This window comes from Kluyveromyces lactis (genome assembly GCF_000002515.2).
Source record: "Kluyveromyces lactis strain NRRL Y-1140 chromosome F complete sequence".
Classification (NCBI taxonomy): Eukaryota; Fungi; Ascomycota; class Saccharomycetes; order Saccharomycetales; family Saccharomycetaceae; genus Kluyveromyces; species Kluyveromyces lactis.
Window position 1 is genome coordinate 1,192,661 of NC_006042.1, and position 17,878 is coordinate 1,210,538.

The 17,878-nt window shown below is 37.2% G+C and overlaps 7 protein-coding genes across 7 annotated transcripts; 3 read left to right on the forward strand and 4 right to left on the reverse strand.

Moving 5' to 3' along the window:
- Positions 1-220: 220 nt before the first annotated feature.
- Positions 221-3,139, reverse strand: SFI1 (Sfi1p; the record flags this gene model as incomplete). Its single annotated transcript, XM_455663.1, has 1 exon — positions 221-3,139. One exon carries the CDS (start codon positions 3,137-3,139, stop codon positions 221-223), a length of 2,919 nt encoding a protein of 972 aa, XP_455663.1.
- A 341-nt stretch (positions 3,140-3,480) lies between these two features.
- Positions 3,481-4,866, forward strand: OST1 (dolichyl-diphosphooligosaccharide--protein glycotransferase subunit OST1; the record flags this gene model as incomplete). Its single annotated transcript, XM_455664.1, has 1 exon — positions 3,481-4,866. One exon carries the CDS (start codon positions 3,481-3,483, stop codon positions 4,864-4,866), a length of 1,386 nt encoding a protein of 461 aa, XP_455664.1.
- Positions 4,867-5,028: 162 nt separating this feature from the next.
- On the reverse strand, positions 5,029-6,933 carry ORC3 (origin recognition complex subunit 3; the record flags this gene model as incomplete). The annotated part of the gene is made up of 1 exon (XM_455665.1): positions 5,029-6,933. The coding sequence occupies one exon, from the start codon at positions 6,931-6,933 to the stop codon at positions 5,029-5,031; it is 1,905 nt and encodes a 634-aa protein (XP_455665.1).
- A 260-nt stretch (positions 6,934-7,193) lies between these two features.
- Positions 7,194-7,550, reverse strand: COX16 (Cox16p; the record flags this gene model as incomplete). The annotated part of the gene is made up of 1 exon (XM_455666.1): positions 7,194-7,550. One exon carries the CDS (start codon positions 7,548-7,550, stop codon positions 7,194-7,196), a length of 357 nt encoding a protein of 118 aa, XP_455666.1.
- A 1,142-nt stretch (positions 7,551-8,692) lies between these two features.
- On the forward strand, positions 8,693-12,832 carry ADR1 (DNA-binding transcription factor ADR1; the record flags this gene model as incomplete). The annotated part of the gene is made up of 1 exon (XM_455667.1): positions 8,693-12,832. The coding sequence occupies one exon, from the start codon at positions 8,693-8,695 to the stop codon at positions 12,830-12,832; it is 4,140 nt and encodes a 1,379-aa protein (XP_455667.1).
- A 193-nt stretch (positions 12,833-13,025) lies between these two features.
- RAD9 (chromatin-binding protein RAD9) lies at positions 13,026-15,908 on the reverse strand (the record flags this gene model as incomplete). The annotated part of the gene is made up of 1 exon (XM_455668.1): positions 13,026-15,908. The coding sequence occupies one exon, from the start codon at positions 15,906-15,908 to the stop codon at positions 13,026-13,028; it is 2,883 nt and encodes a 960-aa protein (XP_455668.1).
- Positions 15,909-16,736: 828 nt separating this feature from the next.
- On the forward strand, positions 16,737-17,831 carry ADY4 (Ady4p; the record flags this gene model as incomplete). Its single annotated transcript, XM_455669.1, has 1 exon — positions 16,737-17,831. One exon carries the CDS (start codon positions 16,737-16,739, stop codon positions 17,829-17,831), a length of 1,095 nt encoding a protein of 364 aa, XP_455669.1.
- Positions 17,832-17,878: the final 47 nt, after the last annotated feature.

Below are 17,878 nucleotides of genomic sequence, written 5' to 3' on the forward strand. Positions count from 1 at the left end.
TTTAGGCGGTTGCATTCCTTCAATGTTGTATCTTTCTGTCAAAGGTTTGCCACCCGCCAAAAGATTCAGTTATTCCTTAATATTTTGGCATTATCAACATAGCCGGGTAACAGAATAATGATAATAATACAAATACAAACTGAGAATGTACTTAGCTACATAACCGGCTTTGATGCAAGTAGAACCTTACGATGGGACGCAAGTGTGGATCAGACTAGACTCATTGAATCGGTCTGGATCTTCTTCTAGTTGGAGAATCGTCACGTTCGGGCAGAGAATCGCCTTCCAAGAAGTCGAGATCAACTTTTAATTTATCTGGATCTGGTCCTTCAAATGGCTGAGGCGATGGAAATCCGAAAAGGCTTGTTTCTGGAATTTTGTTGAAGCTGATGTTTCTTGTTTTTCCCGCTAACCTTTTATTCACACTCAATAGATATGTAGCCTGTGCGCCTGTAGTGTCCTTTGCAGCTGTGTTTCGCTGATCACTTAATCTCGCCTTTACAGTGCTATCCAGCACATTTGTTGTCTTGATTGGGCTTGGTATTGCTCCCCGGGCCCTACTAAACCTATTCCTTATTCTATCCATTTTATTTCTTTTAACTCTTGTGGAGCCAGGTATCGTTACCGCAGCATTATTAGGTGATTTCATGGGAGTTTGAAATGTCAACTCATCATTTTGGGGAGAATAGCTAGCTAGTTCGTTACCAGACGAATAATTTACGATTGAAAACGCTTTCTCCTTCCATAAACTCATAATAGCTCGAAGGTTAGCTCTGTTCCATCTCACTCTAAACATGGCAACTGATTCTTCATTACGCTTAAGTTTTAACACCTTAACGCTCCACTTGTTGGTCCATTTCAGTAACAACTTAACCTGCTTTTCTTCGACATACATGGACAACCTAGAGTCCTGAATTTGAAGTGCCTCAAGCTTTCTAAGAATAGAATCAAAAGCATTGGAAACAGATATGCTGTCATGAATTTCGGCAGCCTCTGTATGCATTAATTTTATGTTGGAATATTTCGTTGTCCATTGGAGCATAGTATTCTTCAGAGAACTCATATCGGAGCTCTGTTCTGCGATAGATGCACATTCAACTGTGTAGAAGCGAGAGCGTTTCATCCATGCTGAAAGGAATTTTTGGTTAAATTGTAAAGATCTTCTATCTTCAAACTTGTCCAGCAACATTTCAAGATTAAGTAGCCTTTTAGATTCCAGCCGGGTCTTCCAAACTTTCCACAAATTTTCAACGAGCATTTTACTGTTACCTTTAGAGAGTTCAATCGACAAACGAGTTTTCATACGAGTATCGTTAATTGAACGCTTGATAATGGTAATAAAGCGCAGCTTCATGAAAACTTCTGCTTTCCTTTGTGATGAAAGCAATAGTTTATAACGATTAATCCAAACCATAAAATGCCTCTTACTGATATCATTATCATAACATCGAGCTGAAAGATTCCCAAGATCTTTCAGAGAATGCTGTTTATTTTTAACAACATTGTAATATCTCTTAAGGATTAAAGAATCAAATTCCTGAGCAAGGGCGTTCAGCTCAAATTTCTTACGCCAAAGTTTCAAAGCTTTCGAGTATTTGGCTTCTTTTATTGAAGAGTTGAATTGGGCTGCTCTGCATTTCAATGTGATGGAATGGATGAATTTTTTCTTCAAAAGTGAGGTGTAATGAGAATTCGCTGTTGCGTAACTTTCCGATTTTAGTTTCCATTGAGAAAAGTAAAAGCGCACAATCTTTGTGTTCTGTTGAACGACGTAATCATGACTATTAGTTCTTTCTTCGAAGCGTTTTTGCCATACATATAAAACATATCGTTGCAGAGATTCAGTGTTGCACTCTTGTACCTTCGACTCGACATTAACCAATTTATCTGCTAGTAAAATCATTTCAAAAAACCTTCGTTTGATGAATATATTACTTTTTTCTATGAGTTTCAGCTCGTATGCCTCTTTCTTTTGATATTGCGAGATCCATTTATTCAAAAACGGACTTAGATGAAAGTTTCGTTCTGAGAAAGTCGCGAGTTCTCTTAGGTATATTTCATGTGCATACTTCTTTTTCCATTCTGTGAAGCCTTTGCAAAGTAAGTATCGTTTCATTGTCGTTGGATTATAATGACCTTCACACATTTTTAGCTTCCACAACTTGAACGATTTCTGAAGGAGATGCTTTTGATTGACATTTTTCGTTCTGTTGAAGCATTGCGTTAACCTCTCGTGTTTCGCTTTTATGTTTGCAAAGGTATTATCCAAGAAAAAGTTATCAGCAATCTGCGATTTTGTATCTATTTGATGGATCCTATCAAGCCATGCATCAAAAAAACCTGTCTTGAGTCTCTGGTTGTATACTTCGTCTCCGTTTTTTACCCATTCCCGGCATTTGATATCAGATGTTTGGACCCATCGTTGAAAGAATTTTTTCTTTACGCACTTATTCCATATCTCTTCAAGCTCTGAAAGGTTGTAGTTCAAAGAGCATTTCAATTGCCAGCTTGAAAACACTTTCTTCAGTAACAGTCTTTCCGTCTTGAATTGAAAGTACGCCAATTTCATGATGACGTTCTCCGGCTTCAGAAGAAATGCTGTGATGATGTCTTGTAAAATGGTGGAAAAATCATACCCTTTGCTTAATTCATTTTGTAAATTTAAAAGATACTTGTCCTGTAGTACATCAACGTTGGATTCACCTAGTAGATTCACATAACGTTGGAAAATAGTCAAAAAATCCAGAGTCAAACCATGTCGCAGAAGGAACACTTGGATCATGTTATATAGTCGCTGGAGAATAGGAATGTGTATATTGCCACCATATATATTGGCGTGTAACTCATCGAAATTCTCTGATATACTATTATAGTTTTCTGCAGAGTAATTATCCTGGACATTCGCGTTTTCCATATCATCCGCTGCTATTTCAAATATTCCGTTAAGTAACTCTTCTGGAGTGTTTCCCTTAGCTTGATGCTCTCGCGGCACTTCAACAAGATTTCCCGTGAGATCCTGTTTCCTTAAGAGTTCATTGAAGTCCTTATGCACCAATGACCCGGTGGAGTGTAAATAGTCTGGTGAAATCAATGCATCCGTAGAAGACCCCACCGTATCGCTACCTTCCGTACCGTTCATTAAAAAACACAAAGATAGAAGGGATAGGGTACGTATTCAGAATACAATCAATTGAAATGCTTCAAAAGAATTAGTTCATACCGCGTAACATAACCCAGTGTCGCAGCGGTGCATTCCTGCAAAACAACGCGTGGCTTTTTATTTACAGACTAAAGTTGATCCTTTGGCTTTCATTTTTAGACCTTTGAAGATGAAATTAAAAACATCAAATATAGAAAAAAAAGAAGAAGCGCACATTTACTTTAAAGATACGTTTACATTAAAGAGGCACTGTTTGAAAGAAGTGGTTTACCTATTTTCTTGAACACTGCATTGTGCAAGAAAGCGGTATCCGATCTACAATGAAGTACGCATCATTGAGCTCGGTAGTTTTGTTACTGATCAATTTTGGCATTGGTTGTGCAATTGCACAACATTGGGAGAATGTCGAGTTCACTAGAACCGTAGACTTGTCAAGATCCTACGTCCACGAAGCCTTGCAACTAACAATTAGAAATATAGGGGATGAAGCAGACAATTTATATATGCTTCCATTCACCGCTGAAGTTGCAGACTCATTGTCAGCAGTTTCTTGTATGTTGAAGGATAAAAATATTTTCATTGATTGCGCGTTAACCAACCAGTTTGAAGAGCTTCCTAATGGTCAAAAATTACAATATGGAGCTGTGAAATTACCTGGTTTGCTTCAGCCTCAAGGAGAAGTTGAATTGGTCATCAGTTACAGTTATAACACCAACCGTTATCCTGTTCCTGCGCGTATTGAAATGATGGATGTGCAAACGTTGGTTTTAGAGACCGAGAGTCTTCCCCTTTCTCAATACCCCACCGATAAGTTCACATTAAATATCATTGGAACCAACTCAATTGAAAAATTAGATGAAGAAAAGAGCAAGAACAGCAAGAGAAAATCTGGTTCGTACAGTTTCACCACCGACGATGTTACTGAACCATTCACTTTTGAGAGATCCAAATTCTTATATGAACATAATTTGCCTTTAACAAGAGCAGCAAATTTGAATAGAGAAGCATGGGTTTCCCATTGGGCCTCAACTATAGAATTTAAGGAAGATTATGACCTCGTTAATGATGCTGCTGAGCTAGCATCTGGGTTTTCAAGGTCTAAATTTATGATGAATGGTTTAGGTAAAAAACCAAGTCATGCTCTAGTAGCGCTTGATATGATCTTGCCAGAAGATTCTCATTCTCACTACTACACAGATTTAGTTGGAATGGTTTCTACTTCCAAAATCTTTGCTTCTCATTATATATTAAAACCAAGATTTCCAATTTACGGTGGCTGGAAATTCAATTTCACGATCGGCTGGACTAATCCTTTATCCAATTATTTAAAGGTTCTTTCTGATGAAGAATATATTCTCTCAGTTCCTTTGCTACAAGGACCTCAAGACATTTTCTATGATTCGGTCAATTTATCTGTCTATCTTCCTGAAGGTGCAATGATTGAAGAGGTACAAGTCCCTGTCATGAACTATACCTCAGATACTTCATATGCTCATTCTTACTTTGATTTGACTTCTGGCCATACCAAGGTAACTATTGAAATGAAAAACTTGAATGAGGAGTTGAAAGACGCACCAGTTTTCTTGAAGTATAGATACAGCAAATCTGAATTGTTGAGAAAGCCAGCATCGATTGCCATTTACGTGTTCGTAGCATTGTTCAGTTTGTTCTTGATCAAACAAATTCAGCTTATCATCACAGCTTAAACACCAGAATATAAAACTATCATAGAGCCACATATTTGTTATATATTGAAGTAACGACAAATTTAAATTGATATATACAGTCTATCTAACGGGAGCATAGTAAATAAAAATATTTCAACGATAGTTTCCCGAACTACCGTATCGATAAAAATGTTACTCACATCAAATACCTCTCCAGATAATTTTTTCCACAATTTCATATGTCTGATATCTTTGAGTTTTCAAGATCCCAACGTATTGACATTCTGTCAACCCCTTGATGAACCAAACTAACGCTAACTTATCCATGAATTCGTCCTGATCGAGTTTTTCCATTATTTTTCGGGACTTGTCTTTGACAGAGGTTTTCACCTCATCTCCTGCAAGAACAGATTTTAATAGGTCATAAATCTCTGATTTTGGTAAGGATTCTTTGAAGGCAACGAAGAAATCATACACATTGATGAAAGAGCGGGCTTCACGATAAAGAGTGAATACTTGACATATAATAGGGTCTATTAATTCGTTGAGTTTTCTGTCCAGTTCACGTATCTCATCGTCATTGTTCGCCATACGCTGGATGACTTTACTCCTCGGCAAGATTCTTTCCGAGTTTAACAGATTGTCTTCCAAATTAGTCCTGAAGAATGGGAAAAGTCCTTGGGATAACAGTCCGTTATTGTTGTCCAACGTGAATAGCTCTTGAAAAACGATTTGTACGTTTTCGAAATCGAATTCTTGGCGAAATTTGTCGCATGCTTCCCATTTACTCAAATAATCGACTAATCTGTTGTTCAACATGTGGTAATACAAATCAATCAAATTGTAATCGTAAATATTGAGTTTATTCTCCAAAATGTTAACGATTTGATGTAATTTGTCATTGATGGGGTTTTCTGCCACTAGGAAGTCCACGAAAAATTGTTCCAACGTATCATTTTCATTGTTGAGCAATGATACAATTTCTTCCCTTGGAGCCCTTGAGTTCACCATAGTTTCTACAAAGTTCAAAAAGGTTTGGCATTTAGTGAGTCTATCCAGATATTTCTCATCTAGGAAATTAATGTTGGCAACGTCAATGAATATCGAATACGGATTATTGAAAAAATAAGACATCAGCGAGTAATCCAAGATTTTCAACAAAAGTTGAAGATTCTGATTGGTATTATTATCCATCTTTTCAAGCACAAACTTCACGAATTTGGGGGATAAGTTTAACTTCCTATCGACACAATCTAGGAAAGATTGAAAGATCAAGTTTGAGTATTTGTACCCTTTTGTACTCGATAAATCGATAGTCTTCAAATCATAACTCAATGCTCTAATGATAGACTGATCCAAATTATTTTCGAATTTTTCCACATTGGTTGTTAGATTTAACACAAAACACACTTGGATGCCTTTAATTTTCAAAGTAGCTTTCATGAGATCTATAAACTCTTGTAAGACGTTCATATAAAACGTCTCAGTTTCTTTCAAATTTATAATCAAGTTCAGTTTTTTCTTGTAAGTGGGTTGAAACAATTGGAAGACAATCATATCGTATAACCTGAGACTTTTCATAACCTCCTCATCAAACTCTTCTGTTGCGCTATTGGGATCGGATTGTAATTTCAATTCCATCGATTCCAACATCTTAAAGATGACTCTTTTCAACAACAATCGTACATTTGGAGCATCCTTTGGCTCTATATCTACTAAAACGTTATAACAATCTTCGGTATCAGCTGGTATTTCAAGTTTGGTCTCTGCATCGGAACCCAAAAGAATCAACGTCTTAAAATCGTTCCTAGTTATTTCTGATGCGGGATTGGATATAAGACTTTGAATTGTATTGGAAATATTCGTTACCACTTCTCTATCGATAGAATCTAGAATAGTGTCAACGCTAGTATGGAAATCAGCGTGTAGTTTATTGTATAGAGCCCATCTAGACAAGACACTCTCATCTGACTCGAGACCATCGAATAACTTCACGAATGGCACTGGAGATGATCCATTATCGTACGAATCAATTGAATCTCTATTGAACTTGGGAGTAAACACAAAACTCTGTTTCTGTGATTCAGCGAATGCAGCGAGTTCCATTAATGCTATAGTAGCAGTATGATCGATCGATTACGATATGATCTAGTATCCCAAAATCGCACTACTGATCTTAAGTTAGAGCTCATATGTTTTACATTTTGAAAAATGTCAGAAATAAAAGCAGAAAGAATCCTTTAAATATGTAGAACACACATTATACTATGCTAAAAACCAATTGGAAAAGTATTTACAGGGGAAAAGAGAGGGAAGAGGACATAAATAAAAAAAAATTGCAGGAGAAGGGTAGCCAGTGAGAACTCTTACCAAACGTTTTCAGATTCACCCTTGAATCTGGGTATTCTTTTAGGTTCCCAATCCTGTTCGCCTAAACCTTGTAACCTGTAGTATTCTTCTTTTATATCGAATTGTCTTTGGTTAGCCTTCATCTTTACCAAATCGTCTTCCTTCATTTCTTGAACCTTCTGATCCTTCTGTTGGTATCTAACAGCAGTGAATTCAGATAACCAAAAAGAACCAAGAACGATCACTGAACAAAAGGGTAAACCGAACCAGAGGAACGGATTCTTGTTCATATGTTTCTGGTACCTACCAGCAAGTGACGCTTCATATGCCAGCTGTTGTCTTTTTGATCTGAACTTCTTACCACCAAAACTCATTGTTGGGTGTTGTAATGTGCTGTAAAGTGGAACGTTATTGACATAGAGTGCATAAGCTAATAGTGTATATATATATATATATATATACAAGAATATCCGAAGTACCGTGATGAGATTGAATTTGCTGGGAGTCTCGAAGAATAAGAAAATCCGACATTTACCCGGCCATTCAAAACGACCACGTGACACATGTCACGTGCCTCCACCCTCTCGGACCAAAGGAACATCACAGCCGTACCTCATGATTAAATGACCTTCCCTATTTCCCGCAGCAAAGTGCCATTTCCTATTTCTTACTTCCGTTGCCCCCCCACAAAAATTTAGAATAATTAAAAAAAATAAAACGCCTTCAAAATACTCAAGGACTCTCAGAGAACAACGTACGAAACGGAACAAAAAAAAATCAGTTTCTCCGATTAATTTGATCAGGTTTGATTCAAACTTGACTAAGCTTACAAGACCTAGGCAAAACGTCGTTCATACAATACGGACTTTGAAACCAAGAGAAACAAACTAGCACTAATTGACTAAGCCAATAACAAACACAAACAAAAGCAGAAAAGCTAAAGTAAAACCGAGCCGAACTGAATCATGTAACGCGCACAGAATGCCTATTCGTTCTCTGTTTTCTGTCTCGTATAATCTCCGTTAAATACGAAATTAAAAGTCACCGTAAGAGGCAATTCTCAACTGCACACATGCTGCGAATTCTGTCCCGCATTTTTATGCTGAAATAGGCCAAAAACAGTCCCTTGGAAACGGTATATTACCTATGTATGTTACATATATATAGTATGCTAAATATATATATGACAACAGTATCCTGACTATTATATGTATCGTCTACCTTTCTCGGGCTTGAGGTTTTAACATTTTTTTTTTTTTGTTTGCGAGTTTCATATGACTATACTAATTTACATGGACGGCTCCGGATTAAGTTTAGGTCTCGGTTCCAAACTTTTTTAGAAACGGTTCGTCTTATTATTAAGTGTTGTTTTCTTTAGAATATAAAGGTTCCTCCTTTTAAATTGCAAGACTTTTTTTGGTGTTTGTTTTAGTTTTAAGCGTTGAGAAATACTTTTTTATTTGACAAGTCCGTATTTATATCATAGGGGAGTTTAAGGCTAGATATATATTCTGTCATGCAAGCTGCCTGTTCGAATATTAGCAGAGACACACATGCGATAGGACAGATGAATATGACGGGACTTCGCGGTAAGAGGAAAGTACAGAGTCAGAGTCAGGGGCAAAACCAAGCGCAAGGCCTGACTTCTCAGTCTCAGCAGCTGCAACATTTTTTGTCTAATCATGATGACGATGAGCATGCCGATATGTTGATGCTGCCACGGAGTGGCAACGTTAGCGCGGTCACTACAGCTACAGCTACAGCTACAGCTGCAGCAGAACCAAGCTCACTACCGGCAAAGATTACGAACAATACCAACAAGAAATTTGATATGTTGCCCGATCATCTACGATTGAACGGGGTGACTCCCAGTGGGAAGCCAAGGTTGTTCGTTTGCAAAGTTTGTACTAGAGCTTTTGCCAGGCAAGAACACCTAACGAGACACGAACGGTCTCACACTAAGGAGAAACCTTATGTTTGTGGTATTTGTGAGAGAAGGTTTACTAGAAGAGATCTTTTGATCAGACATTGTCAAAAATTACACGGTGGAAATTGTGGCGATTATATCAGAAGAACTTCAAGGAAAGTGCGTAGGGATTCGAAGAAGGATAATGGAGCAGTGCTCGATCCTTCGTCTTCGTCGGAAACTGATACGCCCAATAATAGCACTGTTAGTCCAAATAGTGATGTTTCCTCATCGGTAACTCCTGCGACCACGAAAAGGGTCCGTAAAAGGTCGATCAAGACGGAATATGCTACGAGCAGCAGTACTGCGGTGAAGAAAGCTGCGAAGGCGGCAGATGCTGCTGCAAAAGCCGCGGCCAAGTCGGCAGCAGCGACGAGTAGAAATGTGCCTACGTCTGATGAACCCATTGGTCCCTTGCTGTCTGGTAGAGCAGGGAATGAAGAAGACGTTATGTCAAAGAAGAGATTGAAAGTGCACAGAAGAGTTTCGTTTTCGGCCCAGTCCGGTCAAAACTACGCTATATTACCTGAATCGAGTGACTTCACGCAAGAAAAGCCTGAAAGGGTCGATTTCTCAACACCTCAGATGTTACCCCTGGATCTATTCGATACTATTCCGCAGTTTGATGAACCAACGAATTTCAATCTTTTGGACAGAAATAACTGGATTAATGACTTCAATAATGCTATCATTCCAGGTACAGATGAACAACTCGTATCGCACACTCATTCAAACTCAGTATCTGAATCTTCTCCAAATTCTAACAATACAAGAAATTCTTCTTGGGAATTACAAGGTGACACGTTGAAGATAAACTCGTTGTTCTCGTTCCCCATGTCTCAGGGAGAATCGCAACATGCAGGTGCTGACTGGAAAACTTTGGCAAGAGCTCTGAAACCTGAACTGGAAAATCAGGACTCAGCTAATAAAACTGCTACTGAACAAATCACAAACTCTTTACACAACTTTCAAATTAAATTCAATGGTAATGGTGACAGAACCGTTGATATAAATATCAATGCCAGTAATTCAATTAACGACAATGTGGAAAATGGCCGCAACACTGTTGATCCATGTCTGACATCAAATCATATCCAGAAAGATGTTATTTCCAACACGATTCGTCCCAACGTTACCATGACCCACAATGGTATCCCTACAGAATCACCTCCACTTAGAAATGATTCTAACCTGGGCAATGACTTCAAGTTCATGCTCCCATCGGCATTCACTCCTTCTAATGATCCCCTGGATACCACCAACTCCGCTATCAAAACTAATAATTCTATCAACAATGATCATAACATTGCTCATGCTCATGATAACCCCACCTTTAATGATACACACGACCAAGAACATAATAACACATTAATGAAAAGTACTACATCTCCATTCCCTGACATTCACAGACAAAATTCATTGCATCATAATCACTTGCATCCTTCTAACGAGTTCCCAAATACAGAAATTGATCCTGCTCAGTTACAATCTATCATGGATCCGGGGTACACATTTTATGATGTTCAGTACTCTCAACTTTGTAATATATCAAAGGCTTCTCCAAAAGATCAAGACATTAAAATCAATTTCTTCAATAATGATATCAGAAACATTTGCGAGAATGCGTTGATCCATTATTCAAGCATATGTGGCCCTAGCTATAAACCTTGTTCTTTGACTTGTTCCAACGATGAGTTGAATACATATTTAAAACTTTACATCATGCGCTTCCACCCACATAACCCGTTCATTCATTCATCGGTATGGTCATTTGATTCTGAAGCGTACAGATCTTACATTTATGAACATGATGCGAAAAATATTCCATTCAGTGTAGATGATATGATCTACCATACAAACATCATATGCTTGCCTCTATTTGCAGCTACCATTGGTTCTCTTTATAAGAATACTACTTCTTCTTCTACGAGTAAGACAAGGGAATTGTATGAAATTGCAAGGAGAGTACTACACGTTTACTTGGATAGAAGAAAAAATTTGAAACGGGATGAAACAACGTCACCACTCAATTCGAATTTATGGTTGATCCAGTCTTTGACATTGTCAGTAATGTATTCCATCTTTGCTGAACATAGTAACTCCGATATCAACAGATCAGATCAAATATTGAAACAAGTTGGAGCAGTTTGTTCTTTGTTAAGGAATTACTTTTTACCGTTGGTTCAGCAGAAACCAGAAAATTTAAGGTCGGAAGCTGAGATAATAATATGGGAATCAAAATTAAGAACAACTTTGACAAATTACAACTTGTGTCAGTTTTTACAGATTTTCCATAGATTATCCTCGTCGAGCTTCATCACGAATTTTGAATTACAGACGATAATGATTCCTAATAATGAAACGAGGTGGTCAACTTTATCATTCAACTGGAATAGTACTACCATAAAGTCCGAGCATCTTTACCATTTGAATTTCTTACACTTTTTCCAAAGTTTCCAGTTTAATGATCTAGGTTATCATACTATTCCACAAGTTTTAGTAAATTCAATGCTTTTCTATGAGTACTCAATAAAATTATCTGGGTCAAACATGAATGTGTTCATCAACAAAATCGATACTAAGAAACTAGAGAAGAATTTACCCCAAATCGATCAGGATTCTGCTACATCGGACTGCTTAATTGGTGACTCCATCAATTTAAAGAACTCTTTGATTTCTTTGAGATTGTTTGATAAATTGGACTCCCATTTTTTCAGAATAATATCCAAATACGGATTAACTGACGATATTTTCGAGAATTGTTTGTCACCCATTCATGCCAATATTTTGTCCAAAAATTCTGATTCTTTGGTAATTGATTTGTTGGTCTCAGTTAATGCTTCTATCAAAAATATTGCATCGTTATTTTACTACACCAATGAGACGGGATATTATGAAGAAATTAAGTTTGATTACTCAAAAACCTCGTTGTTCCAAATTCAGGGTTATTTCTTCAATTTCCTTTGCATTTTAAAATTCATATTAGACTTTGAAGCCACTCCAAATTTCAAGGTGTTGAGTATATTTGCGGAGTTACGGAAACTGGTAGAGCAGTTAATGATTCCGAAACTTGTCCATAATTACCCTCTGGAGTTTTCAAAATTCACTGACTTAAAGACGGCATATGATGGACCTTCTCCACAGGCTCCAGCTGTCCATACGTTCAGTCTTGAACATTTGGAAAAGAGCATCGAATCAGTTTTAGTACAATCATTCAATGACTATAACTATTTGAAAATGCCAGTTGGTCCTGTCAATTCGTTGAATGAATTCGAATTTGATTCAGGCTACGCTGAACCAGCTCCAGGACCCAGCAAGTCATCAATAAACTTACTAAGGCACCACGATCTATGTAAACAGAATGGTGCTAGAACAAGACAGGGATTTTATGACCGTTATCATCTATCAGACAAATTGTTACAGGTTGCCAAATGCTCTTTCCTCTTGATATATGAATCACATGTACATGGTTCATTATTGACAAATTTCATTGACATAATTAACACTCTTCAGTCAAAATTAGACAATCAACGCAAAATTACGAATATTATTTTCAATGAAGGAACCCATCTCTTTGGAAGCAACAATAATCCTGTCAACGATCACACTCATTCTTTTGTTAACATGCTGAATTTGCCAAACTCAAACACTCCTCCTGGAGATTACTACTTCAATCCGAATTCCCTATGACTACCGTAATATTTAATTAAACAGCTTTTTGATGTATGAGATCTCACGAAATGACCAAAAAAAATTCCTATAGTATACTATTTATAAATAATTGAACAGTATTTGTTAATCCCGAGAATATAATGTAACTCTTATTTATTCTACTTTCTATCAGTCGGGTCAATTATTGTACTCTTACTGTGATACACTTTTATTACGCCTCTTCATTAATTACGGTCTGAACCAGCCATTCCTTATTTTTGATCCTAAAATCATTTATACCCTCCATCAGGAACCTTTTAGAAATGCTATTTTCCCAGTCGGATGAGTTCTGCAAAGACGTCTCGTTGATGAAAAGTATCATCTTCTTACTGTGGTAATTATGCCGAAATTCTACAAGTTGGTCGAACAGATCATCGTCCAACTCTTGCTGTGGTTTCAACTTCAAGTTTTTCGTGTATTCCCAATGACCAACTTTAAACACCTGGAAAATGAAGTCCACGAAAAAATTCATATCGGAGTCTCCTAAAATCAATATCGAGTAATCTTCCAAAACTACTCTGGCATTGTTTAGTTGTGCATCTAAAGTCAAACTGCTATTGAAGTTTGTCAGGAAACTAAAAACATTGCTTGATTTGATAATACCTAGATTGAAGTCAGCCATCAACCTGTTACTTTCTCCGCTCGGCAAAAGATTTTGTAGTATCGTTTGAGTCGAGATATAACCTTTGTTTATGCATGACTCAATAAACCTCCAATGTAGTACAGGCCATCCCAAAGCCAATGCTTCTAAATACTTCGGACTTCTTGAAAAGTTTCCCGCAATAAGACAACCAAAACGGTAACTGTTAAAACGTGGATTGTTCCAACTAAACTCTCTTGATCTGTCTTCATATCTTAACAGACTTTCAAACCCTACGCTGGAGACATATCCTCCTTGTATCTCGATTAGATAAGATAACCTTTTTCTATCCATATCATTAAGTCCACTCAATACAAAGATGCACTTTTCGAAAACAGAACCTCCCTGTCCTTCTAATCCACTCATTATAGTAGTATCATAGAAAGTGTCTCTGAAAATCTCTGAAGTTGACTTGTTATAATCTTGAGCGGTTTTCTTCATAGGAGAAATAGAATCCCTCACTGATCGACTTCTAACAGAACGTCTCAATTCATCCAAAGGATCATTGTCTTCATCTTCCAGTTTTATTTTGGTTCGTTTGATCCACTCCCCGGTGGTAACGTATATGGATGCAATGGTATCTACAATATCATTCTTGCTGAGTCTTCCGTTTCTCAGTACCTTTCTTAAATGCACCGTATCATATCCTCTAATGCATCGAATGACATCTTCTTTTTGTGGGATCTGGCAATCTAAAGCTACGACTTGATATTCATTCATCTTCCAGTGGACTTTATCTCCACATCTAATATCTAAATAGTAAATGTCTTCCACCCTAACATCATTTTGACGTTTCTCGAAAAGAACGGAGCAATACCCAGGCTTCGTACGCTGTTCGGAAAGTATCTTACCAGGATAAAAATTGCAATCATTAAAATAATACCAGACCGCATTATTGAATAAAACATCTTTTTTAGTCAACTGCATTTCATCTGATATACGAAGTTCTTTCGGCAGGTAGACACCTTCAGTGAAAGCTGTAAATTGTGTCATTTTACTTGGTGTACTACTATCTTCAAATTCTTCTTCTAATATTAGCTGCTTGTTTTTCCGTTTCTTGGATACATTAAGTTGTTCTTGTGACTCAAATGACGGTTTGTGCTTGCACTCATTGCGTTCGAAAATTTCAGGTAGTTCCTGAGTTTGTTCATATTCCTGATCTGTATCCAGTCTCGAGAGCTCTCTTGAGACATCATTCGTAGGATTATGTTCATTGTGTTTACGTTGGTTCAAATCGGTAGCATCATTCCGGACACCCCCAATTTGTTCATCCTCGTCGGATATCTGACTGGATGGTTTGACATAATATGTGAGTTTAAACTTCATTTCACTCGAGTTTTCATCTGTTTGTTCCTTCTGAGAAGATTCATTGTTCATCTCAATAGACGAGTGACATTTGGCTACTTCCTGATCTTCTTTTTCTTCTTCTCTTTCTTCTTCACTAAATACTGTTGAAGGTGATTTATTGGAGGCCTGCTGCATGGGTCGGAGATTAACGACCGCTGGAGAATGAACCAACTGGATTTCTTCGTTGAAATTAGAACCTGTTTCCTTTTGTGTCAATATAGTTCTGGTAGAAGGAAGAAGACTGTGATGAAATGAGCCAAAATTGATTGGAGATGTATGCACTATTGATGTCTCTTGAAGTGCAGACTGTTCATCTAGTTTCAATAAGCTCTCTGAGACATCGAGGTTATTAGACTGAGTTCTAATTAGCTGAGTCATCTTTTCATCGGCCAATGTAGACCTGATTTCTTGTGTTTGACTTACATTAGCTGAATTCGTTGCAGGTACTAACATTTCATTAGATGTTTGAGTTACATTTTGAGTGTCAATATCACCCAAGATATTACCATTATCTGCATCCTTCAGTGTCATTATAAATGGTTGTGGATGCCCCTCTGGGGACGAGTTGATATTTTCAATCAAGCTGATCGGTTCTGAAGCTGCCTTCACTTCACCTTTAGCATTCCTAAGTGAGCGAATCGATATCTTATTCTTTAATGGCGTGTCTAATAATTCAGGTTGATATGTGTCATTGTTATTCAAAAGAATACCTTTAGTTTGAGTCAAATCAAACGGTAATTCCACTTCGATATTCAAGTCTTTCTCCTGAAATCGTTGCAATACATCAGTCTTTGATTGGATATCAATTCTTCGTCTAATCTCGAGATCTCGATTTCCCTCAGGTGTGTCTTCTAACAGGGATTTATTCGTTGGATTTAAATTGAGAGCAGTATTACCCAAAGCCTTTATAGCCTTGTTAATTCCCGTGAGCGTTCGGGTGCTTGTATTTTCTTTTAACACTATTTCATCTGAGGAAGTAGACTCTATCTTGTTCGATAGCTGTTTTCGATCTGGACTGTAATTGGGAGTCTCTTTGGTAATACCACTGTCTTCTTCGTCTCCTGTCATACCATATGAAACAGCAGATACTGATATTGATGGTTCAGAATGAAGTGATATTTTGGCTCCGTATTTTTATCGAATGTTTAATAACTTTTGTTAGTTGTGCGTTACATACTGTAAACTTTCTTGTTTTGGTTTATGATTTTCTGTCAATATTACATTTGTAGTTGTTAAAGACTAAGACATTAAAGAGTCAACTGTGCGATGTGTGAGTTTTATTATTATGTATCCATAGCCGGTCGCATCTCTTCAGGGTATTAGTATATGAGTTGCTAGTATAGCACTGGTTGCAGGTTTGCTATTCTAGGAATTGATTTTCGGTTCTTCTAAGGAAAAGTATGATATTTTCTATCGATGGGTGTCAGACACACATGAAGTGAACCTTTTAGAATGCATTTTTTGGTTGTTGGCACAAACGATATATACCAACACAAGAGGTGTAGCTTTTATGATCCTCGCCTTAAGCAAGCATAATTTTGCTTCTCGTGATTAGCACCCTTTAGTCGGCAACAATAACTGTGATATCATGACCGACAAAAATTCGAAATGTAATGGTAAGTGACATTATTAAATGAAAGCTAACAATGATAACGATTGAATGGTAAATACTAACTCTAATGTCATCTACTATTAGGTTCATATGTTGATGTTCTACTTTGTTTTGAGTCGTTATTGGAAAAATGTCTCAAGACGCTTGAAGCCAAGCAACTAATCAAAGATTCAACGGAAGTATGGGACGACTTTGTGGATATCATACTCTCGTTCATTCCCTTAAATCTTGTGAAAGAACGATTCCAAAATGGTAATATTAGCAAACAGCGTATCATTTCTATAATGCAGGGTATTCTTGATCACAATCCCGATATTGATTTTACAGTGGATGCAAATTATATGTCGGATAATCTATGTGCTAGATATGCAGATGATCATTTTGTTCTTAGATGGAAGACAAACATTATCATCAACTTCAGAATTATTCAAGCATTCTTCGAGCTTCTAGATGAAGAATATGGGACCGCTTTTTTCTCTTTCCGCTGGATTCTACAGTTCATTTCAGTCTCTAAAAATAAGCGTCACAGTGAGAAGCGATCAGACCTTTCCTCGTCTCGGATAACATGGATAATTCGACAAACTTCACTTTATCTGGCAAAATGTTTGAATTTAGATTTTAATCAAGGGAAAAGGGTAAAATACGTGTCCTTCAATTCGGTTAGGGTGAATCGTTTGGACATGTTCAAAGGCATATTATACACAATATTGGAAAATTCAAGCAGTGTAATATCTGCACAACAGGACATCCAGAATAAGCATATGACTGCGGAGTATTTCAAGATATGTGCAGAAATCTATGAATTTATTGCGCTACTCGATGGGAAAGTATTAGACTATGAGCACGCACATGATGTTAAGACTACTGTGATAATACCGCAAACAGTTTTTTCCACTTATATGATCCGTCATTACATGCTAGCTGCAGTTCATTTCCCATTCGATGACCCTAAAAGGCTTGTATGTTTCCACAAAATATTGATGGGTTTATTTTTTGTGAATAAAGTTGACTTAGCTACTTTCAACTACTTCTATGGTGAGTTCTACCAGTGTGCAAAATCCATAAATGAACAGCACTTTGTCACTGATTATGCTAATTTTTCGCTTTCTGGTACCTTTGTGAATATAATTGAGTCAGTTGCACAGAATCATCAACATCTCAAGCTTTTACCAAGTGTCCTAATCCGGTTGTCTACCAATGAAGTAATAGTCGACTCTGAATTCGATCCCGTCTTATCAAACCGACATACTTATTCGAAAGAAGCAGAGAAGTTGAAACGAAAAGTTCGTGGGTCTGATTATGAACGTGATAATGTTGAAATGGGCGAAAATGGTACCAATAACTTCATAGAATTTTGGCGACAGCTCAATGAAAGATAAAGCAAAAGTACACTTTTATATAATTTTTGTTATATATGTAACACCAA